The sequence below is a fragment of the Myotis yumanensis genome, unplaced genomic scaffold, assembly GCF_028538775.1.
Source record: "Myotis yumanensis isolate MYYU_CA2020_CCGP unplaced genomic scaffold, mMyoYum1.0.hap1 SCAF_10, whole genome shotgun sequence".
Lineage (NCBI taxonomy): Eukaryota > Metazoa > Chordata > Mammalia > Chiroptera > Vespertilionidae > Myotis > Myotis yumanensis.
The window spans coordinates 54623408-54648417 of NW_027223761.1; the positions used below are offsets into that span (position 1 = coordinate 54623408).

At 39.3% G+C, this 25010-nt stretch overlaps 1 protein-coding gene across 2 annotated transcripts in view; it reads left to right on the top strand.

Moving 5' to 3' along the window:
• HIKESHI (heat shock protein nuclear import factor hikeshi) overlaps positions 1 to 24625 on the top strand; it is a 40201-nt gene extending 15576 nt beyond the window's left edge. For both annotated transcript variants that reach the window (XM_070425812.1, XM_070425811.1), the window contains exons 3-5: positions 18929 to 19080; positions 22984 to 23102; positions 24546 to 24625. In XM_070425812.1, coding sequence (XP_070281913.1) covers positions 18929 to 19080; positions 22984 to 23102; positions 24546 to 24600 — 326 coding nt within the window. In that variant the 3' untranslated portion in view covers positions 24601 to 24625. The remainder of the gene's footprint in view (positions 1 to 18928; positions 19081 to 22983; positions 23103 to 24545) is intronic.
• Positions 24626 to 25010: the final 385 nt, after the last annotated feature.

Consider the following 25010-nt stretch of genomic DNA (forward strand, 5'->3'; position numbering starts at 1 on the left):
GTTCGATTCCGGTCAGGGGCGTGTGTGTGCCTGGGTTGCGGGCACATTCCCGGTGGGGGGCATGCAGGAGGCAGCTGAATCGATGTTTCTCTCTCATCGATGTTTCTAACTCTGTATCCCTCTCCCTCTCCCTTCCTCTCTGTGAAGAGTCAATGAAATGTATTTGGGGAAATAAGAAATAAAGAAAAGAAAAGAAAAAAGAAATTAGAGCTAGAGAAATCAATTAGGAAGATTTTATAGTGATTGAGGGATAAAGCAAAGGGTAACATGGCATATCTGTGCAGTGCACTGTGCTAGGCTTTTACATGTACTATCTATTTAATCTTTAACAACATTTAGAGGTGGGTATTACAAGTCTCTGGTTTTTAAGAGGTTAGTTGTCAGAGAAATTGAATATTTTGTTCAGAGAAGAAAGTCTGCTTTTACACAGTATCTATACATCTACCTCTTTCAAACCGTTTTATATTGTTTGGTAATACCATAATTTATTTAACAAATACCTCTTGATGGACATTTGGGCTGTTTCCATTTTTTTTTATTGTTTTACTAACAATGCTACAATAAATATTCTTACACATATCTTTGTACATATTTTCTAGCACTGTATTTCTGTAGAAGAAACTCCTAGAAGTGGAACTGAATTCCTGGATTAATATGGCCTTTAAAACAAACGGTATAGGAGGCCTGGAAAAAGGGTACTGAATGTGGATACTCGATCATGATTGTCATGGCAGTTTTTAGAAAGTCGTAATAAAGGTACAGTGTACTTAGTACTACCTAAAAAACTAATAGAGCAGCCCAGCTGCAGTGCCTTGTTGGTTGAGCATCATCATATGCACTGAAGAGTTGCTGGTTCGATTCCCGGTCAGGGCATATACCTGGGTTGTGGCTTTGATCCCCGGTTGGGGTACATATGGAAGGCAGCCTATCAATGTTTCTCTTTCACATTGGTGTATCTCTCCCGCTCCCTTCCCCTCTCTGAGTATATCCTTGGGTGAAGATTAAAAAAACATGCAAACAAAAAACCAAAAACTAATAGAGCATATTCTTGCTAAGGATGTTAACAGAGTAAGCCATGGAATATTAGAATGGAAGGCCTGAAGAATAATTTTATATAATCCTTAATTTTACTGTTGAGACTCTTAAAATCTGGAAAGTTTTAGAGTGTTCTTAAAATAGAGCAGGGATTAGGATCTAGCTACTCATTTTTTTATTTTTTTATATTTATTGATTTGAGAGAGGAAGAGAGAGGGAGAGAGAGATAGTAACACCAAAGTAAGTTTAAGGAGAAACCTACATTTAAATTCCTTTTTATTGTTTTATGTGTATATATAGTTGATATGTTTGTAACTGCTAGTTTCTGCCATTTTTACGTAATATTATTTCATAATGGGTTATGAAATTAAGAAAAAATTTTAAAATTGATTTTTAGAAAAAGAGTAAGGGAGAGGGAGAGAGAGAAATTTCAGTATGAGAGCCCACAAGCCAGGCATATGTCCTGACCAGGAATCGAACTGACAACCTTTTGGTGCACAGGACTATACCCAACCAACTGAGCCACACTGGCTAGGGCTAACATTTAAAAAAAATAAATTGCCATCATTTTTTCCCCAAAGAATAGTTTATTGATATTTAGGGAGAGAGGGAGGGAGAAGAGGGAGACATCTGTGTGAGAGCGTAACATTGATGGACTGTGGACTATGAAATTTTGATGTGTTCAAAAGTGTTAAATGTTTAGTTTTCCCTTATTTTCTTTCCCTTCTTTACTATTAACTGAATAAAGCAAGTAACAGAAACATTCTGATCTTCATATGGACTAGAGTGGGAATAGAAGAATAGATTTTTATTTTTATTTAAAAGGAAGAGGTGACATGAGTTTCATAAGCATGGATGTAGAGAATACCAACCTTTTTTCTGCCAGTATAGTACTTTGTTGATAAATTATGGTTTGATTGCCTATCCTTGCTGGGCATTTTGGTCCCCCACCCCCAACCCCCCTGGGCCAAATCTCTGAACATACTTTATATTTTCAGTTGTTTGTTGCTAGTACATAGAAATATAATAGAATTTTAAGGCTTCATTTTTAAAAATATATTTTATTAAAATTTTTTACAGAGAGGAAGGGAGAGGGATAGAGAGAGTCAGAAACATCCATGAGAGAGAAACATCAATCAGCTGCCTCCTGCACACTCCCCAATGGGTATGTGCCCACAACCAAGGTACATGCCCTTGACCGGAATTGAACCTGGGACCCTTGAGTTTGTAGGCCGATGCTTTATCCACTGAGCCAAATCGGTTAGGGCAAGACTTCATTTTTTTTGAGCAGTTTTAGGTTTACAACAAAATTGAGAGGAGGGTACATTTCCTGTATACCCTTCCCCCCCACACACATGTATAACCTCTCTTATTATCAGTATTATTTACCAGAATGGCACATTTTTTACCAAGGGTTGAACTTGCAATGACACATCATAATCACTCAAAGTCCACAGTTTACCTTATGTTCACTCTTGCTGTTGTGTATTCTTTGAGTTTGGACAAATATATAGTGACATGTATACATAATTATATCATAGAGTATTTTCACTGCTCAAAAAATCCTCTGTGTTCTCCCAATTCACTGCCCTACCCTATGCCTACTCCTAGCAGCCACTGATTTATTTTTTGCTTTGACTGCATAGTTTTGCCTTTTCCAGAATGTCATATAGTTGGCATCATACAGTATTAAGCCTTTTCACATGGGCTTCTTTCACTTAGTCATGTGCATTTAAGTTTCTTCCATGTCTTTTTATGTTGGTAGCTCATTTCTTTTTAGTGCTGAGTAATATTCCATTATCTGGATTTATCACAATTTATCCACTCATCTACTGGGGAAGATCAAGTTTTGAATAAATTTGCTATAAACATCCACGTATAGGTTTTTGTTTAGACATAAGTTTCAGCTCTTTTGGGTAAATACCAAGGAGTACAATTGCTGGATCATAGGGTAAGAGTATGTTTAGTTTTATAAGAAATTGCCAAACTGTTTTCCAGAATGATGGTACCATTTTGCATTTCTGCCAGCAATGAATGAGAGTTCCTGTTGCTCCACATACTTGCTAGCATTTGGTGTTGTCAATTGATTTTTGTATATTGACTGTATCCTGAAGGATGAAGGAAAGGTAACATATATAATATCTTGCTAATCTCCCTTATTAATTCTAGCAATTTCCTAAGATTTTCTATATAATCATAATGTCTGTGGAAATGATTTTTTACTCCTTTCCTTTCAATTTTTATACCTTTTATTTCCTTTTTGTTGTTGTTAATCCTAACCTGAGGATATTTTTTCTATTGATTTTTAGAGAGAGGGGAAGGGAAAGGGAGAGAGAGAGAGAGAAAATTTGATGATCGAGGATTGATCTGAGAGCGGCAAATCAATTGGTTGCCTCCTGCTTGAGTCTCAGCTGAGATGTGCCCTTAACTGGAATCAAACCTGTGACCTTTCAGTCCACAGGGTGATGCTCTAACCACTGAGCAACCAGCTAGGGTGCTTTTTCTTTCTTTTTATTGCTGTATTGCATTGCCCAGACCTTCTTCAAGCACATGAATGTCAGTAATAAAAGGCATAGCAATCATTCTCTCTTTCTCTATGTTATAAGTGGCTAAGATTGATGAATTGGCTTTTTCATCAATATGAAATGCTCTTTATGTCTTGGTAATGCTCCTGACTTGACGTCTACTTTGTCTAAAATTTATATAGCTTCTTCAGCTTCCTTATTTTTTTTATTTTTTTTATTTTTTTTTATTTTTCGCTTAAAGTATTACAAAGGGTATTACATAAGTATCCTTCCCCCCCCCCCCCTTGACAAACCCCTACCCTCCCTTACCCCCCAGTGTCTTATGTCCATTAGTTATGCTTATATGCATGCATACAAGTCCTTCGGTTGATCTCTTACTCCCCTCCCTCCTGTCCCCCAACTCTCTCTGGCCTTCCCACTGCAGTTTGACAATCAGTTTGAGGCAGCTCTGCCTCTGTATCTATTATTGTTCAAAAGTTTGTAATGGTCTTTATTATCCATGAATGAGTGAGATCATGTGGTATTTTTCCTTCATTGACTGGCTTGTTTCACTTAGCATAATGCTCTCCAGTTCCATCCATGATGTTGCAAATGGTAGGAGTTCCTTCTTTTTAACAGCAGCATAGTATTCCATCGTGTAGATGTACCACAGCTTTCTAATCCATTCATCTACTGATGGGCACTTAGGCTGTTTCCAGATCTTAGCTATGGTGAATTGTGCTGCTATGAACATCTGGGTGCATATATCCTTTCTGATTGGTGTTTCTGGTTTCTTGGGATATATTCCTAGGAGTGGGATCACAGGGTCAAATGGGAGTTCCATTTCCAATTTTTTGAGGAACCTCCATACTGCCTTCCATAGTGGCTGCACCAGTCTGCATTCCCACCAGCAGTGCACAAGTGTTCCTTTTTCTCCACATCCTCTCCAGCACTTGTCGTTTGTTGATTTGTTGATGATGGCCATTCTGACAGGTGTGAGATGGTACCTCATTGTTGTTTTGATTTGCATCTCTCGGATGATTAGTGACTTTGAGCATGTTTTCATATGTCTCTTGGCTTTCTGAATGTCCTCTTTTGAAAGGTGTCTATTTAGATCCTTTGCCCATTTTTTGATTGGATTGTTTATCTTCTTTTTGTTAAGTTGTATGAGTTCCCTATAAATTTTGGAGATTAAGCCCTTATCAGATATGACGTTGGCAAATATGTTTTCCCACGAGGTGGGTTTTCTTGTTGTTTTGTTGATGGTTTCTTTTGCTGTGCAGAAGCTTTTTATTTTGATGTAGTCCCATTTGTTCAGTTTCTCTTTAGTTTCAACTGCCCTAGGAGCTGTATCAGTGAAGAAATTGTTTTGGCATATGTCTGAGATTTTGTTGCCTTTGTATTCTTCTAGAATTTTTATGGTTTCCTGTCGTACATTTAAGTCCTTTATCCATTTTGAGTTTATTCTTGTGTATGGTGTAAGTTGGTGGTCTAGTTTCATTTTCTTGCATATGTCTGTCCAATTTTCCCAACACCATTTATTGAAGAGACTATCTTGGCTCCATTGTATGTTCATGCCTCCTTTGTCAAAAATTAATTGAGCATATTGGTTCGGGCTAATTTCTGGACTCTCTATTCTATTCCACTGATCTATATGCCTGTTCTTGTGCCAGTACCAGGCAGTTTTGAGAACAGTGGCTTTGTAATACAGCTTGATATCTGGCATTGAGATCCCACCTACTTTGTTCTTTCTCAGGATCGTTGCAGCTATTCTGGGTCTTTTTTTATTCCAGATGAATTTTTGGAGAGTTCGTTCTAGATCTGTGAAGAAGGCCATTGGTATTTTAATGGGAAGTGCGTTGAATGTATAGATTGCTTTGGGTAGTATGGACATTTTAATGATGTTGATTCTACCAATCCAAGAACATGGTATGTTCTTCCATCTGTTTATGTCTTCCTCTATCTCTTTTTTCAACGTCCTGTAGTTTTCTGAGTAGAGGTTTTTAACCTCTTTAGTTAAGTTTATTCCTAGGTATCTTAATTTTTTTGGTGCGATGGTAAATGGGATTGTTTTTCTGATCTCCCTTTCTGAAAGTTCACTATTGGTGTATAGAAATGCCTCAGATTTCTTGGGGTTAATTTTGTATCCTGCTACATTGCCAAATTCATGTATTAAGTCTAGTAGCTTTTTGATGGAGTCTCTAGGGTTTTGTATGTATAATATCATGTCATCTGCAAATAAGGACAGTTTTACTTCCTCTTTTCCAATTTGGATGCCTTTTATTCCTTCTTCTTGCCGAATTGCAATGGCTAATACTTCCAGTACTATGTTGAACAGGAGTGGTGAGAGTGGGCATCCCTGTCTTGTTCCTGTTCTTAGGGGAAATGGTGTTAGTTTTTGTCCATTGAGTATGATGTTGGCTGTGGGCCTGTCATATATGGCTTTTATTATGTTGAGGTATGATCCTTCTATTCCCACCTTTCTGAGAGTTTTTATCAAAAATGGGTGTTGGATTTTGTCGAATGCTTTTTCTGCATCAATTGATATGACCATGTGGTTTTTTTCTTTCAATTTGTTTATGTGATGTATCACATTTATTGATTTACGGATGTTGTACCATCCTTGCATCTCTGGGATGAATCCTACTTGGTCATGGTGTATGATCCTTCTGATGTACTGCTGGATCCGATTTGCTAAGATTTTGTTGAGGATTTTGGCATCTATGTTCATGAGGGATATTGGCCTGTAATTCTCTTTCATTGTGATGTCTTTACCTGGTTTTGGTATTAGGGTGATGCTGGCTTCATAGAATGAGCTTGGAAGCGTTCCTTCCTCTTGAATTTTTTGTAGTAGTCTGAGGAGGGTAGGTTTTAGTTCTTCCTTGAATGTTTGGTAGAACTCCCCTGTGAAGCCGTCTGGCCCTGGGCTTTTGTTTGCTGGAAGCTTTCTGATGACTGCTTCAATTTCTTCCATAGTTATTGGCCTATTGAGGTTTTTAGATTCTTCCTGATTGAGTTTTGGAATGTTGTATTTTTCTAGGAATTTGTCCATTTCCTCCAGGTTGTCCAGTTTGTTGGAGTAGAGTTGCTCGTAGTATTGTTTAACAATCATTTGTATTTCTGTGGGGTCTGTTGTTATTTCGCCTCTATCATTTCTGATTTGGTTTATTTGGGACCTCTCTCTTTGCTTCTTGGTGAGCCTGGCTAGGGGTTTGTCAATCTTGTTTATCCTTTCAAAGAACCAGCTCTTGGTTTCATTGATTTTCTGTATTGTTTTTTTGGTCTCTATTTCATTGATTTCTGCTCTAATCTTTATTATCTCCTTCCTTCTGCTCACTCTGGGGTTTTCTTGTTGCTCTCTTTCTAATTCTTTGAGTTGTAGAGTTAGATGATTGACTACCATTTTTTCTTGTTTTTTGAGATAGGCCTGTAGAGCTATAAACTTTCCTCTCAGGACTGCTTTCATTGTGTCCCAGAGGTTTTGGATTGTTGTGTTTTCATTGTCATTAGTGTCCAGGATGTTTTTAATTTCTTCTTTGATGTCATCGGTAACCCAATCAATATTTAATAACATGCTATTCAGCTTCCAAGTGTTTGAGTATTTTGGGTTGGTTTTATTGTAGTTTATTTCTAACATTATGCCATCGTGGTCTGAGAAGAAGCTTTTTATGATTTCAATCTTCTTGAATTTGTGGAGACTTTGCTTGTGACCCAATATGTGGTCTATTTTTGAATATGTCCCATGAGCACCTGAGAGGAATGTATATTCCGCAGCTGTGGGGTGAAGTGTTCTGAAGATGTCAATTAAGTCCATCTGATCTAGTGAGTCATTTAGGATTGCTGTTTCTTTGCTGAGTTTTTGTCTAGTGGATTTATCCAGTGATGTCAGTGGTGTATTAAAGTCCCCTACTATGATTGTATTGTTGTCGATCTCTCCCCTGATATCTTCCAGAAGTTTTCTTATGTATGTGGGTGCTCCTGCATTGGGTGCATATATGTTTACCAGGGTTATATCTTCTTGTTGTATTGATCCCTTTAGTATTATGAAGTGGCCTTCCTTATCTCTGGTTATGGCCTTCACTTTGAGATGTATTTTGTCAGATATAAGTATTGCTACCCCAGCTTTCTTTTCCTTTCCATTTGCGTGAAAGATATTTTTCCATCCCTTCACTTTCAGTCTGTGTGAGTCCCTTCTAATGAGGTGGGTCTCTTGTAGACAGCAGATGTATGGGTCATGTTTTTTTATCCATTCAGCCACTCGATGTCTTTTGGTTGGAGCATTTAGTCCATTTACATTTAAAGTTATTATTGAAAGGTATTTGTTTGTAGCCATTTCTTTTTTGTGTGTGTGTATGTGGCTGTTTTCTTTCTGAGCTTGATATTTCTTCTTTTTACACCAGTCCCTTTAGCATTTCTTGCATGGCTGGCTTGGTGGTGATAAACTCCCTTAGCCCTTTTTTGTCTGTGAAGCTTCTTATTTCCCCTTCAATTTTGAATGATAGCCTTGCTGGATAGAGTATTCTTGGATTCAGTCCTTTGCTTTGCATCACTTTGTAGATTTCCGTCCATTCTTTTCTGGCCTGATGTGTTTCTGTTGAGAAATCATTTGATAATCTAATGGGAGATCCCTTGTATGTTACTTTCCGTCTCTCTCTTGCAGCCTGTAAGATTCTCTCTTTATCCTGAACATTTGCCATGGTAATTATGATGTGTCTTGGTGTGGGTCTTTTCGGGTTCACCTTGTTTGGAACTCTCTGGGCTTGTGTGACTTTTTTCTTCCCCACCTCAGGGAAGTTTTCTGATATTATTTCTTCGAATAGGTTTTCTAATCCATGTTCGTCTTTCTGTTGTTCTGGCACCCCTATTATTCGTATGTTGTTTCGTTTCATGTTGTCCCAAAGCTCCCTTAGGCTCTCCTCCTGTCTTTTAATTTTTTTCTCCATTTGCCGTACAGTTTGAGTGTGTTTTGCTTCCTTGTCTTCTAATTCACTAATTCGGTCCTCCGCTTCTCCCAGTCTACTGTTGATACTTTCAATGGAGTTTTTTATTGAAGCTATGTCACTCTTCATTTCTTCTTGGGACTTACTTAAGTTGTTGATTTTTTCATCTGTTTCTTCTAGCTTCTTGCATAAGTAGTTGAGTTTTTCATCTGTTTCTTCTTGCTTCTTGAACATGTGGTGCATGTACTCTAGGAACCTTATTCTGAATTCTTTTTCCGTCATGTTGCATATCTCTGTCTCACTTAGCTGCTTTTCTGGGGAGTCCTCCTTTTCTTTCCTTTGGGGGTTTCTTTGCCTACCCATGTTTGATCTCGCTGACATATGTAGATGTTGAGATGTTCAGTGGCTGCTCCCTGGGTGGCAGGGGCTCCTTGGGTTGTGGTTGCTGCTCAGATGGTTGCGGTAGCAGCTGCTTTCCAGTTGGCAGCAGCTCCTCTGGTGGGTGTTGTTCACAGCTGTGTTGGCTCTTCTGGCTGGTAGGGGGAGGCTTCAAGTACAGTTGCTGTTCCACAGACAGAGGGTGTGGTGATCAGGAGGCTGTGGTGATCAGGAGGCTGCGGTGCTCAGGGGGCTGCTGTTGCTTGGATCTGCTGCGTTGATTTAAAGGCACAAAATACAACAGAGCAAGGCACAACGTACCAGGCACTGAACACAAGTATATTCACAATATTAATAACCCCAAATAAAGGTGACCACCCGAATTGAGAGAATTAGGGGATAAGGGAGAAAGAAGAGAAGAAGATAAAAGAGAGAACAGAAAAGAAAAATAAGAAAAAAACAAACAAAAAAGGAGTGAAAAAATAGAATTGGGAAAAAAGAGGGGGGAAAAAAAGAGAGCGAAAAAAGAGAATGAAGTAGAAGCGTGGAAGAGACTCCCCGTATGAGGAGCAAACTCCAATAGAACTGCCACTAATCTCAACAAATTCCAGCAACAGATCCCTGGAGATGAATGCAAACTACAAACCACCAATAATATCCAGAGGGGTAAGGGAAAACAGAAGCACAAAAATAACTGGGGTGGGGTGGAGGAGGGAAGGGAAAAACCAGCAGAAAAAAAAGAAAAAGAAAAAGAAAAACAACCTCACAACCAGTTCTAAAAAAGAAGAAAAAACACAACACAAAACAAACAAACAAATTAAAAAAAAAAAAAAAAAGCCCAATAAATTCAACAATCAAGAAAACAATAAAGATAAGAGAGAAAAAAATGTTTGGAAAGTGAAGAAGGATAAAGAATAGGTGTATAAGGATTTAGAGCAGTAGATTGGAAATAGGATATATAAGTAGGGTGGAATTAGACAGGGGGTAAAAAGAGGGAATTGGGAAAGTCTGGAGCAGGAATAGGGTAAGAGAAACAGGACACCAAAAGGGGAAAAGTAAGGAAGAGGGTTTTAGCAAAGAGGTGGAATTGAGATAGGGAAAATTAATGCTAAAGGAACGATGAAAATAGAATGGAGAACACTAATCCCAAAAGAAAATAAAGAGAAAATAAAATGGCACTTTAAAAAATGGTAAAATGGTAGCAGTAATAATACTGATTAAAAATAAAAATGTGGTAATTGAAAGGGTAAAATCAGGTGATGGAAAAAGAAGAAAAAGAGAAAAAAAAAATTTGGTTTCTTGGTAAAAAGGTGAAAAAATTAAAAAGAAAAAGAAAAAGAAAAAATTTGCAGTAGTGATGGTCTTTCGGTTCTTCTACTCTTCAGCCTGGTTCGCCTTAGTCCTGCCAGGTATTTAGGAGAGTGTTGAATTTGCCTGCATTACACTCTTCCTCCGTGTTGTAAATCACAGTCCTGATTTTAAAGCAGGCCGTATTTGTGATCCAGTCTGCCTTAATTTGTATTCCCCTAAGAGTCAGTTTGTGGCTCAGCCTCTGGGTGGCAGTGTTTTTGGGTTGGCCTCTGAGGCTATACAGCTTCTCTATCCTTTTTTAATCCTTACCCTGCTCTGTGTTGTTGGTGGGACTGAAAATCCCTCTATAGGCCAGACCCTGGTAACTCCCAGGGGCTAATCAGCTTGTTTTAGTCCTTTATCTCATACAGGGTGGAATCTGGGAGTGGCTGTGCTCCTTGCCTGGGGGGCTAGGGGGAGGAATTCCACCCTCTGGAGGAATGGCTGCCCCAGTCCTGGGCCCAGGGGGGGTCTCAGCACTCAATTCGCTGCCACCTCCTCCGGCTCCCCCTCTTTCCTCAGCCTCTCCCCAGATTCCCCTCGTCTGCACCTTCACCCTCTCTTCAGCACAGGTGAGTGTCTGTATCCGAACTGTCCTATGAGCAGGGTTCAGTGAAAACAAAGAAACAGACAAACGCCGGCCGGCCGCGGAAACGCTCCCCTCTTACCGGTCTGGGAAACGCTCCTCTCTTATGGGCACTGCATGGTCTGATCAGTTCCTCAGGATGCCCCCTTTAGTCTCAGTTCTCCGCAATCACAAAATCCAAATCTCAAATCTCCTGGCGCCAGCAAACCCGCGGAACTCCTTACCCTGGTCAGGGTCTGTGTCTGTCCCAAGAGACGCGGCTGTCTGCCATGCGGTCTCCCTCCGACCCTCTGGGCTCAGGTCTGGCAAACTTTCCTGCCCAGATCCCTGGTTTTTAACCTTTCCAGGGGAGGTCTGCCCTTCCAGGCTGCAAGCCGTCTCACCAGCTGAGTAAATTTGCCAATTCGGGGTGGGTGTTATTAGTTTCAGCTGCTTACTCCGTTTGCTCCGGGACAAGACCTGGGACGCGTCTGCCTATATCGCCGCCATCTTCCAACCCACCTCAGCTTCCTTATGATTAGTATTCACATGCTATGTTTTTCTCTATATTTTTACTTTTGACAAACCTATGTGTCACTTGTAAACAGTATATAGTTAGGTGCTGCCTCTTTTTAAACCTTCTCTACCGTCTCTGCCTTTTAAATGAAGTGCTTAATCCATAAATATTTAATGTTACTGATATGGCTTTTTAAAAAATTTCACCTTATTGTTCCTTTTTCCCTTTTCAAGGGGGCCTTCTTTTGGATTATGTTTAAAATTCTTTCTTCCTTTTTTTTTTTTTTTTAGTTATCTACCTTTGCATTAATTTTTTAGTGGTTCCTCTGGAGATTATGATAGATTATGATTCACTATAACTTTTCACAATATACTGTGAGTTAATATGAACAAACATCTATGTTTGATAGTTATGACAATTTTTATAGGGCTTCATCTTCAGTTTTCCTTTCTGGGCCAGTCTACTTAGTGAAATTCTGAATATAATGACAAAAAACCTTAGGGCAAAAATTACATCTTCGTGATTTATTTTAGATTAAAGATACTTACCTCCATTCTCATCATCTTCATACCAAAGATTTCAGAGAGGAAGGGAGAGAGAGAGATAGAAACATCAATGATGAGAGAGATGGTTTCCATGTCTTTTTTTTTATGTTGTTGAAGTTCTGAGTTTAACAACCCTTACCCTATGTTCATTGAACATCCTTATTACTAGTGTTTTGAATTCTGCATCTAGTAGATTGCTTGGCTCCATTTTTTGAGTTCCTTTTTTTGAAGTTTTGTTCTGTTCTTTCATTTGGGACATGTTTATTTGTCTTGGTTATCTTGGCAGACTCCCTGTGTTTGTTTCTGTGTATTGGGTAGAGCTGCTGTGTTTCCCCGGTTTAATAGAGTTGTCTAATACAGTAGGTGTCCTGTAGGGTCCAGTGGTGCTCTGATGTCTGCTGAGTCTGCCACTTGAGTGTGTTGCTTGTGAAGGTGGTTGGGTGGTGATTCTTCAACATGGTCTGAAACTGTCCACCTGGTGCGCTTGCTTGGGGGCCTTCTGAGAGGTGCATGCCAAGGTCAGCTGCTGCCTGTGTTCTGCCCGGGGCCATCTGGCATGAGCTGCAAAGCAATCAGCACGTGGCTGATACTTGTGTTGGAGTTGGAGGTGCCCAGGCAAAGCCAAGTTGTGAACCAAGGCCAGCAGCCGCTAGTGCTGGGCCTGGGGTTACTTAGCAAGAGGTACAGGATATGCTGAGGCCAGGTGCTGCTTATTTGAGAGACTTCAGGAAAATCTGAAGCATGAGCCAAGATGGGCCATTTGTATGGAAAACCCACTGGAAACAGCTTGGGTGGGCCTGAAAGTTGGGTAAGGCGGAGGCTCAGGGAATCACCAGGATGGGGCAAGCAGGAGTCTCAGATATGGCACCTACCTGCTGGTTTTTTGGGGGAGGGCTCATCAAAGGAGCAATAGTCTCTGCTAGCACTTCTGTCTGGGCAAAAGTTACCCCCCTTCTCCTCCCCCCCCCCCCCCCCCCCCACCCGGGTCTCACTCTGATGCCAAATGATTCAATTCCTTCCCATATGTCTCTAGTGCCTTTCAAGCTGCTGCCCCAGCACTGGAGCTCAGAGGCAGTGAGTCTGAGTAAGTCTGAGTGAAGGCTCTTTAAGAGGAACTGCCTGGGTCTTCAGCAGCCCTCTGTGTCACTCAGCCTCAATCCCCCTGGTTTTTACTGCCAGAAGTTATGAGCACTTCCCTTGCAGCACTAGAACCCTGGGATGGGGGGTCTGGTGTGGGGCGGAGACCTCTCATTCCTCAGAGGACACCTCTGCAACCTAGATATCCCTCCTGATTTTTATTCACCTGTCACATGGTGTGGGACCAGCCCCTTTCTGAGTCTCCACCCCTCCTACCAATCTTGATGTGGCTTCTTTAAATCCCTAGTTGTAGGACTTCCATTCAGCCAATTTCAGGCGGTTCTGAATGATGGTGGTTCTGTAATTTAATGGTAATTTTGATGTGGTTATGGGAGGATTTGAGTTAACTTTTCTTTTTACAAAACAGAAATATTGCTATGGTGCCAGGCATACAATAACTTCTAAATACTTCATTGACCCACCTACATTGTTATTAGATATTACAAGTTTGTTTTATGATTCAAAAATGCCATGGTAATAAATTCTGCAAAGGAGCAGAAGGCAAAATTAATATTCAGAAGTCAGCATTTTTATATACCAACTAGAGGCCTGGTGCACAAAAATTTGTGCACTGGGGGGGGGGGGGAAGGTGGGGGGTCCCTCAGCCCGGCCTGTGCCCTCTCGCAGTCTGGGACCCCTCGGGAGATAACGACCTGCTGGCTTAGGCCTGCTCCCGGGTGGCAGAGGGCAGGCCCAATCCCTAGGTGCAGCCCCTGGTCAGGGTCAGAGCAGGGCCAATTGGGGAGTTGGGGCACCGCCCACTGTCATGCACAGAGCAGGGTGGATCGGGAGGTTGCGATGCCACCCTCAGTCATGCTCAGGGTGGGGCTGATTGGGGGGTTGGGGCACCACCCCCTGTCACACTCAAGGCAGGGTCGATGGGGAGGTTGCGGCGCCATCCCCAGTCACGCACAGAGCAGGGCCCATCAGGGGGTTGGGGAGCTCCCCTCTGTCACTCAAAGAGTAGGGCCGATAGGGGAGTTAGGGCACCGCCCCCTGTCACACACAGAGCAGGGTGGATCAGGGGGTTGGGCGTCGCCCTCTATCACCCACAGAGCAGGGCCGATCAGGGGGTTGGGGCGCCGCCACTGTCACACTCAGGGCAGGGCCTGTGGGGGGGGTGGGGGGGGGTTGGGGCACCACACCCTGTCACACACAGAGCAGGGCCGATCAGGGGGTTGGGATGCCGCACTCTGTCACACACAGAGCCGCAGGAAAATCAGGGGGTTTGGGCACTGCCCCCTGTCACGCTGATCCCAGTGCCAGGAGGCCTCGCTGCTCCGCTGATCCCAGTGCTGGGAGGCATATTACCCTTTTACTATATAGGATAGAGGCCTGGGGGCCGGCTGGTTTGCCCTGAAGGGTGTCCTGGATCAGGGTGGGGGTCCCCACTGGGGTGCCTGGCCAGCCTGGATGAAGGGATGATGGCTGTTTGCAGCTGGTCACACACCCTTCAGGGTGGGGGTCCCCACTGGGGTGCCTGGCCAGTCTGGGTGAGGGGCTGAGGGCTGCCGTAAGGCTGGCGATTGACTGAAGCTCCTAACCGCTCCTTTTTTTCTTTTTTCTTTTTTTATTCTGGGCCAGCTTTAGCTCTGGCTCTAGCTCTGAGGCTTCCCGCTGCTGGTTTGTTTGTGTTCTATAATCGAAACAATGTATAACTCCAGCTCTGAGATCCCTGCGGTTTTGTTTAGCTTCTATATTTGTTACAAAGTTTCAAACTGCCAGCTCAGAGGCCGGCAGCGCAGGTGGGGAACATTGGAGTCCTCCTTCACTGCAGCAAGCAAGCCTCATGTTCGCTTCCAGCTGCCTGGCTGCCGGCCGCCATCTTGGCTGACAGATAATTTGCATATACTCACTGATTAGCCAATGAAAAGGGTAGCGGTCGTACGTTCTCTTTTATTAGTGTAGATAATGAACTATCAGAAAGAGAAAGAAAACAATCCCATATACTGTTGCAACAACAACAAAATAAGGTACCTAAGAATAAATTTAACCAAGGAGGTAAAAGACCTGTACTCAGAATACTATAGGACATTGAAGAAAGAAATTGAGGAAGATACAAATAAGTGGAAGCATAAAACATGTTCATGGATAGGAAAAATTAACATCAATAAAATGTCTATACTACCCCAAGCAATCTGCAGATTCAGTGCAATTCCTGTTAAAATACCAAAGGCATATCTCAGATCTGGAACAGATATTCTAACTGTTTATATGGAATGACAAAAGACCCCAATAGTTGCTGTAATCTTGAGCAAAGTTGGAGGTATCAAACTACCTGATAATAAATTATACTACAGCCTGGCTAGTTTTGCTCAGTGGTTGAGCATTGACCCAGGAACCAAGAGGTCACCGGTTCAATTCCCAGTCAGGGCACATTCCTGGGTTGCAGGCTCGATCCCCAGTAGGGGGCTTGTAGGAGGCAGCTGATGGATGATGTGTCTCTCTCATCGATGTTTCTATCTCTCTATTCCTTTCCCTCTCTCTCTAAAAGTCAATAAAAACATTTAAAAAGATTATACTACAATGCAATAGTAATCAAAACAGTGTGGTACTGGCACAAGAAGAGGCATGTAGATCAGTGGAACAGAATAGAGAGCCCAGAAATAAACCCACCCTTTTATGGTCAATTAATATTTGACAAAGCAAAAACAATGAGGTAAAAGTCTCTTCAATAAATGGTGTTGGGAAAATTGGATAGATACATGCAAAAAGTGAAACTAGACCACCAACTTACCCCATACACCAGAATAAACTCAAAATGGATTAAAGACAAATGTGAGGCTCAAAATCATAAAAATCCTACAAGAAACCATAGGCAGTAAAATCTCAGACATTTCTCTTGGCAGTATTTGTTCTGATATATTTTCTCAGACAAGGGAAACAAAAATAAACAAATGGGACTACATCAGACTAAAAAGTTTTCATAGCAAAAGAAACCATTAGCAAAATTAAAAGGAAACCCACTGAAAGGGAGAACATATTTGTCAATGAAACATCTGATAAGGGGTTACTTTCCAAAATATATAGAGGACTCACAGCCCAATTAAAAACTGGGCAAAGGACCTGAATAGACACTTTTTAAAGATAACCAATAACCATATGAAAAAAATGCTGAATGTCACTAATCATCAGAGAGATATAATTAAAACCATAATGAGAGATCACTTCACACCTGTCAGAATGCCGATTGTCAATAAATCAACAAACAAGTGCTGATGAGGATGTGGGGAAAGGGAAACCTCATGCACTGTTGGTGAGAATGAAGACTGATGCAGCCACTGTGGAAAACAGTATGGTGTGTCCTCAAAATTAAAAATGGAACTGTCTTGCCTGCAGACTGAAAGGTCCCAGGTTCGATTCCGGCCAAGGGCATGTACCTTGGTTGCGGGCACATCCCCAGTGGGAGGTGTGCAGGAGGCAGCTGATCGATGTTTCTCTCCCATCGATGTTTCTAACTCTCTATCCCTCTCCCTTCCTCTCTGTAGAGAAATCAATAAAATATATTTTAAAAAAATGGAACTGTCTTTTGACTCAGTGATCCCTCTTTTGGGGATATATCCGAAGAAACCTGAAACACTAATCGATAGGATATATGCACCTCTATGTTCATTGCAGCATTATTTACAATAGCCAAGATCTGGAAGGAGCCCAAGTGTCCCTCAATAGATGAGTTGATAAAAAAGCTTTGGTGCATTTACACCAGGAGTGGGGAATGTCCGGCACTCGGGCCGTATAAGGCCTGCAAAATCATTTGGTCTGGTCCTTCCAAAGCATTAGGGGTGAGTTAATTAAATGTTTGACCAAATATAGCAAGCTAATTTTTAACTTGATATTTTTGTATGGCCCAATAATGATGTTATAAATAACCAAATCGCCTTTGACAAAAAAGGTTCCCCACCATTGACTTACACAGTGGAATACTACCCAGCAATAAAAAAGAAGGAAATCTTATCATTTGCAACAGCATAGATGGACTTAGAGATTATTTCACTGACTAAGTGAAATAAGCCAGTCAGAGAAAGACAAATACTATATGATCTCACTTATGTGTAATCTAATGAACAAAATAAACTGATGAACAAAATAGAAATAGAGGCATGGATGCATGGAACAGACTGAGCTGTCAGAGGGGAGAGGAATTGAGGGGCTGGATAAAAGAAGGTGAGGGAATTAAGCAAAAAATCATATATATATATATAACACAGTCACACAGACAACAGTGTGGTGATAGCCAGAGGGAAAGGGGGTTGAGGTAGATAGAGGTGGGCAAAGGGGGTAGATAAATGGGGATGGAAAGAGACTTTGCTTTGGTTGATGGGTGCATGATGCAGTGTACAGATGATATTTTGATGAGTTGTACACCCTAAACCTGTATAGTTTTATGAATCAGTGTCACCCAATAAATACAATTAAAAAATGATGGTGAATTAAAATAGTATACTAGTATCTATTTAACATAAAATTAAGCTTCCCAATTAAAAGAGATTTGCAGACTGGATAAATAAATGTGTTCTAACTATTGACTTATGGATACAAATTGTTGAAAGTAAAGGAATAAAAAAAGATATGTAAATAGAAACCAAAAGGGAGCTGGAGTGTCTGGACTAAAGTCTAAATAGACTTAAGATAAAAAATGTTATGGGAGATACAAGAAGGATATTATATAATGACTAGAGGCCTGGTGTACGAATTCGTGCATGGGTGGGGTCCCTCGGCCTGGCCAGCGATCAGGCCGATTGGGGCTGCTGGCTGGGGAGGGACTGTAGGAGGGCTCCGGGGCATATCCGGTCCTTTCTCCCAGTCTCAGTCAGCCAGACCCCAGCAGCAAGCTAACCTACCAGTTGGAGTGTCTGCCCTCTGGTGGTCAGTGCGCATCATAGTGACTGGTCGAGCAGTTGACTGAACAGTCAGCCGATCTTTCAGATACTTAGCACAGTGGTCGGCAAACTGCGGCTCATGAGCCACATGCGGCTCTTTGGCCCCTTGAATGTAGCCACGAAGTTTCAGTCGCACTGTATGTGTGCACTCGCACGTGGTATTTTGTGGAAGAGCCACACTCAAGGGGCTGCAGTTTGCCGACCACTGACTTAGCATATTGTACTTTTATTATATAGGATAAAAGGGTCAATCCATATAAAATATATAACAATTATAAACTTGTATGCACTTAACACAACAGCAAAATACATGAAGCGGAAACTGACAGAATTGAAGGGAGAAATAGTTCAACATTAATAGTTGGAAACTTCAATATCCTACTTTCAATATTGCATACAACAACTAGATAGATGATTATCAAGGAAATAGAAGACTTGAACATCACTATAAACCAACTAGACCTCAAAGACTACTGTTAGAACATGCTACCTAACAACAGTAGAATACACATTTTATTAAATATCTTTCTTGGATAAATTGCACATTTCTTTATTGCCTATTTGATAACAGATCCCAGGTGGTGAGTGGGATGATCATGACATTTAATAAAATATGCCATGCTATTTATTAGTAATAATGGCAGTTTAATGGAAAAATCAGAAAATGTTAGAACTAATTCTAAAACTCTTTAAAAATATTCTTTCCTCCAAGTTAGCATTGAGAATCTTTTATCTAATTAATGCTCATTCATTATTTTTTCTCTCATTCTGTTTATTTTTAATGGGAAATATTCAATATTTTATTTTAATAAAGTAATTTTACTAATTTTTAATAAGATGCAGTAATTTTAATACATTTTAGAACGATAACAGCTATTTTTCTGGTAGGGAAATTTTTAGTTTTCTTTTTTAATATGATAAAAACTAGGTAGCTTTTTACATTTATCTGAAAAGAGAAACTTTCATGTAGCAGAACTTTTTTGAGCTTGTAGATCAGAGGTTCTTTATATTTTCAAAGGAATTTGTGTGGGGTACAAGTTAAACTTGAAATTTGTGGCACATGTTAATTTCTTTCAGGAGAAGGAAGCCAACACCCTTTTGGAGCCATGAATATTGTCCGAACTCCATCCGTTGCTCAGATTGGAATTTCAGTGGAATTATTGGACACTTTGGCTCAGCAGACTCCTGTAGGTAATGCTGCTGTGTCCTCAGTTGACTCATTCACTCAGGTAATGCAATGCACATTTTATTATTTTCTAAAGTAATTAAAAAATTCTATTTTATACTTTAAAAATTAGCCTGGGGGTAGGAAACATGTAAAAATGAAGGTAAACGTACAGGGTGGGGAAAAAGTAGGTTTACAGTTGTATGTGAAACAGTTTATTCTTGTAGTATTATTTGTTATTCATTGTATTATTTTCCATAAGGACAACTATAAACCTACTTTTGCCCGATGACAGAAGTTATTGGCTTCCATGGATATTTTCAGTTCACTTTCTTTCTCTATAGATATTTTACAATTTGTAAATGCTTTTATGAGACTTAATGTTTTTATGGTGATAAAAATAGGTTTACTTATACTTTTTTCTCTTTTCCTTTCATAATTAGCATGCTAGACTGTGAGAATATATTTGTGAACCTGATAAGCAAGATGCCTGTCCTCATGGAACTTAAAGGGGTATAATTCTAAAAGGTTGATTTTTAACCTCTGTATGACAAAGGCCTTAAGGGGAGGAGGATCCAGACAGAGGTTTAGCAAGTACAAAGGCCCTGAGGTAGAAATCTGTTATGTTTGAGGAATAACATGAGGTTTTTGTGGCTGTAGTACTGTGAGCAGAAGTGAGACTTGGGAGATGAGGTTGGAGATTATGGGTGAGATTGTTGCAGGATAAATCATATGGAACCTCATTGTCTTTTGTAAGAACTTTGGCGGAGAAAATATAGGAAAGAGAGTTTTAAGCAGAGGAGTAATATGATCTAACTTACTTTTAAAAAATATGTATATTTTTATTGATTTCAGAGAGGAAGGGAGAGGGAGAAAGCAATAGAAACATCATGATAAGAGAGAATCATTGATTGGCTACCTCCTGCCTACTGGGGATTGAGCCTGCAACCTGAGCATGTGCCCTTGACTGTAATCAAACCTGGGACCCTTCAGTCTGCAGGCCAACATTCTATCCACTGAGCCAAACCAACTAGGGCATAACTTACATTTAAAAGGATCACTTTTGCATCTTTGGAAACTAGTGGGGCAAAGATGCAAGAAGGAAGATCTTCTGGGAACTCTTGTGAAAAATCTATATGAGAGATGATAATGACTTGAACCAGGCGGGTATAGGAAGTAGAAAGTAATTGATTTCTGGAGATAATTTGAAGATGGAGCCAGTAGTGTTTCATGATAGGGATCACATGTGAGGTCTAAGATAAAGGGGGACATTAAATTATTGCTCCAAAGATGTTGTCTTGAGAAATGGAACACAGAAATATTGTGAAAAGTATGGGGCTGGGAATGGAATTAGGAATTGGATTTTGGTCGTACTGTGTTTGGATGTCTGTTAGATATCCATTTCAGATGACAAGTTTAGAGTTCAGAGAGAAGTCTGGGATAGAGATCAACATTTGGGAGTCATCAGTACAGAGATGGTATTTATAGTTGCAGAGGTGCGATCACTGAAGTAACTGTAAATAGAATAGTTGGCCAGTGACTGAGCTCAGGGCCATTTCAAAGTTGTGAAGCTTAAGAGATGAAGAGAAATAAAAGGAGTAGGTTGAATGAAATAGGAGAAGACCTAAAAATTTTGGAAGCCAATTTGGATATGCCAAAGAGAAGTCATAAAGTGCTTCTTTTAAAGTGAAAAGGTGAAAGTTCTTTATTTAATAAAGGACAGAAATCATATGCTGAGGTGGCTAAGATCTGTGGTAAGAATGAATGTTTTATCTGTGAAATTGCCTAATTTATAAATTAAACTTTATCAGGTATATATGTATAGGGAAAAAATCATAGTATATATAGGACTTGATACTATCTGAAGTTTTAGACATCCATTGGGGATCTTGGAATTTAGCACCTGTGGGTAAGACAGGACTACTGTATTTGAACTTTTTTATAAAGTATATGCATTTTTTATTAAATATTTTATTACAATATATGTATTAAGTATACAGAAAAGTACATTCCACAAATATTTATTGTGTACCCACTGTGTGCCAGGAAAGTTTCTTCTAGCATATTGCTTGTCTTTTAATATAGTTTATAGTTTCTTTTGCATAGACACTATATATATATTTTTTTTAATGAGAGATTTACTTTTTTTTAATGTATTTTTAAAAAATCCTCACCTGAGGATATGTTTATTGATATTAGAGAAAGGAAAGGAGAAAGAGAGAGAAACATTGATGTGAAAGAGAAACATTGATTGGCTGCCTCCCATATGTGTCCAGATGGGACCAAACCCACAACCTGTATATGGGATGATGCTCCAACCAACTGAGCCACACCAGCCAGGGTGAGACATAGTATATTTTTATGTACACAGGCTTATCAATTGTTTCTGTTATAATTTGTGGTTTTTTTTGGTGTTTGAAGAATTTTTTGTTACTCTGATATGGGAAAATGTTATCATTAGGTTGTCTTATAGTTCTTAAAGTTTTAATGTTTTACTTTTTGAATTGCATTTGTGTATGGTTTGGGAAGGTACCTAAATTCATTTTCCTCTATGGAAAACTAGTTGACCTAGTTCCATTAATAAAATGGCTAGTTCACTTTCTTTTAAACTCTAAGTAATAGCGTCTTTGTTATATATCATATAGACAGTCACATGTGCTTAGGTTTGTTCTGGGCTCTCTCTTTTATTCCAATTAGTTTATTTGCCTGTTCCTTTGCCAGTAAAAGCCTTATTGTTTGGTAGGTCAAGTCCCTTCTAATCATCAAAATAGGCTTAGATAATCTTCACAATAATAATTTTAGTATCATCTTGTTGAGTTCCATGAAAAATATTGTTGGAATTTAGTTGGAAATAACACTGGATTTATAGGCTTACTTTGGGGAGAATTGCTGCCATTATTATATTATCTTCCCATCTATGAACATGTTTTATCTTTCCACTGAACATGGTGTATAGGTCCTTTTCATTTTTTTAAAGAGAGTCTTGGAATATTTTTCACAAGTGTTATTATCAGCTTGTTTTAGCCTTTTTTCTAGGTATTTTAAAGACCGATTCTATTCTGAATTGGATTTTTTTAACGTTAACATTAAACATTTTTTTGCTAATGTGAAGGGTTGCTGTTGATTCTTCTCCACCTACTGCCAATACCAATCTTTTAGTGATCTCACTGGGCTCTGATATTAATTCAAGTACCATAATGGTAGATTCTCTTGGATTAAATTACCTTGATATTATTAAACACACAAAAACCCTAATGATAGATTTTCTCTTATGTAGAAAAGAGACAGCAGGAGCCTTATTGGCTAATTTTGTGTTTCTGAGAAAGTGATGTTGGGAAAATTATTTTTGAGTGAATTGAAGATAGTGTTATGTTTTGTAGTTCATTTTCTTGAGGCTTAAACCCAGGTGTGAAGGATGTTAGTGGAGTTGCCCATTTGAGGGTCAATGAGAAAAAACAGTCCAGGAGGAAATGGTACAGTGTTACCTTTCTCTTCTTTACAGTTGATGACAAATAACCAGCTATTATATTTAAGTTTTATCTTTCTGGCAAGAAAAAGACTTCTTAGACATGGTTACTGCTTTATATGAAAAAATAAGTTGCTTTTAGGAGGGTGATATCAGTTTGAGGAGATGAGCACAGTTGATATAGAGGTGGAGATAAAAGAAGATATTTTGAAGGAAAAACATTTTTCTTGTCTCCACACCCCCCCCCCCCCATGAATGTTAGGAACATAAAATATTGTACAACATAAATTCTTTGAGATATAAAGAAAGTACTGAAGGCAGATTGTTTTGATTTTATGCCATAATGTCATTTTATGACCTCTTTTAATTTTCAGCATTAGACTGTCTTAGAACTCAGTCCTCAAAACTGAGTTAATGTGGGAACATTTTAAGTTTAAAATACTAAGGTCTAAATGGAGTATTTAGTAAAATAGACTAATCTATTCATTATTAACTTTTCAGTTCACACAAAAGATGTTGGACAACTTCTACAATTTCGCTTCGTCATTTGCTATCTCTCAGGCCCAGATGACACCAAGTCCATCAGAAATGTTCATTCCAGCAAATGTGGTTCTGAAATGGTATGGGGCATTTTCTTATCTCTACTATTAAGGATTTTGGTAACCATATATATTTTTGCCCATGAATGTATTTCTTCTTTGACATTTAAACATACTTTTTTGCTGTGGACATCATACATGAACATTTGCATACCATTACAAAGTATGTACTATAGAGTTCAGATTAGGAATGGTTCTTACCCTAAATATCCGTATATAGTATCCATTTTGAATTTATAAAGACAGGAAAATACAATTGGTTGTGTTTTAGAAACCACAATTAAGGAGTGTAATTTTTTAAATATTTTGAATTATAAGTACTATGTATGAGGCTTGAAATACCAAGCAAAACTTTTTATAAGTTTAGAAAGTCTTGACCTAAAGTAAATATGTACATATGAGGCATCAGGGTGGTTTATACTATATCCTGTACATGAATGATTAATAAATACATTTCTTCAACTTTGCCATGTTTTTTCTGTTTTGTGGGTATATATTTTTTTCACTTTGAGTATTCCAGTAGTGGGGGAATGCCTAGGGAGAATTGACTGAGAAGTGGTAGCATAGTGTAGCATGGATAACACTGAAATGTATTAGGTTTGAGCTTTGTGATAATGCAGCTATATGATCTTGAACAAATTACTCTCATCTACTTATCTTTGAAACGAGGAAAGAAGAGTTAGATTTGATTTTTTCCCCTCTTAGATCCCCTCTTAGATCCCCTCTCACTCTCAGATTTACAGAAGATAAACAATAAGATTCATTATGAGTTGTGCTCTTTAATATAAGCCAATTATACGTAAATACGTTTTTTTAATTGATTTTAGAGAGAGGGAGAGGGAGAGGGAGGGAGGAGGGAGAGAGAGAGAGAGAGAGAGAGAGAGAGAGAGAAACATTGATGAGAGAGCACCATTGATTAGCTGCCTCCTGCATGTCCCCTTCTGGGGATTGAGCCACGAACCCAGGCATGTGCCCTGACCAGTAATTGAACTGGCGACCTTTTGGGGCATGGGATAATGCTCAACTAACTGAACCACACCAGCCAAGGCTAAGCCATTTATACTTAAAATCACTATGGTTGCTATTGTTTTTTGTTTTTTTTAAAAATATATTTTTATTGATTTCAGAGAGGAAGGGAGAGGGTGAGAGAGAAACATCAATGATGAGAGAGAATCATTGATCAGCTGGCTCCTGCATGCCCCCCAATTGGGGATGGAGCCCACAATCCGGGCATGTGCCCTTGACCGGAATCAAACCTGGGACCCTTCAGTCCACAGTCCACTGAGCCAAACCAGCTACAGCTGGTTACAATCATTTTATAAAGTAATAGTTAAACTTTCAGATTAACTTTTTGGTGTTTTAGCTTTCTAGAAATGACTTGAAAAATTGTTTTTTTAATATCATTTGGCAAATTATAAACGATTCTATTTTAATTTTCTTGTAAATATGTCTTTTCTTTTGTAGGTATGAAAACTTTCAAAGACGACTAGCACAGAACCCTCTCTTTTGGAAAACATAATTTGAATAAAATAATTTTTAATGGATTCTGGAATTTGTCCTGTTTGAATATAAATTACTCTATTTAAAAGCATGAAATCAAAAGGATCATGAAACCTAAGTTTAAAAACTGTTTAGTGACTATGAAGCTTAATTAAAATCTTTATAAAAAGTTAAAAACATTGAAAAATGAAAATATGTTCCTCATTAATCACTTTTCCCCCTTAAGTTTAAAATATTCAGAGACAAAACATTTTGTTTTGGCTGATTCATTTTTTTACTTAAAAATAAAGCATATTCACAACCATAGTGTGCCAGATGTCATTGCATTGATAATCTTTATTTTATTTAAAAACATTTTTTATTGTTGAAAGTATTACATATTCTCCCCTCCTCCCCCCGCATGGACCCCTTCTAGCCTGCCCCCACCCC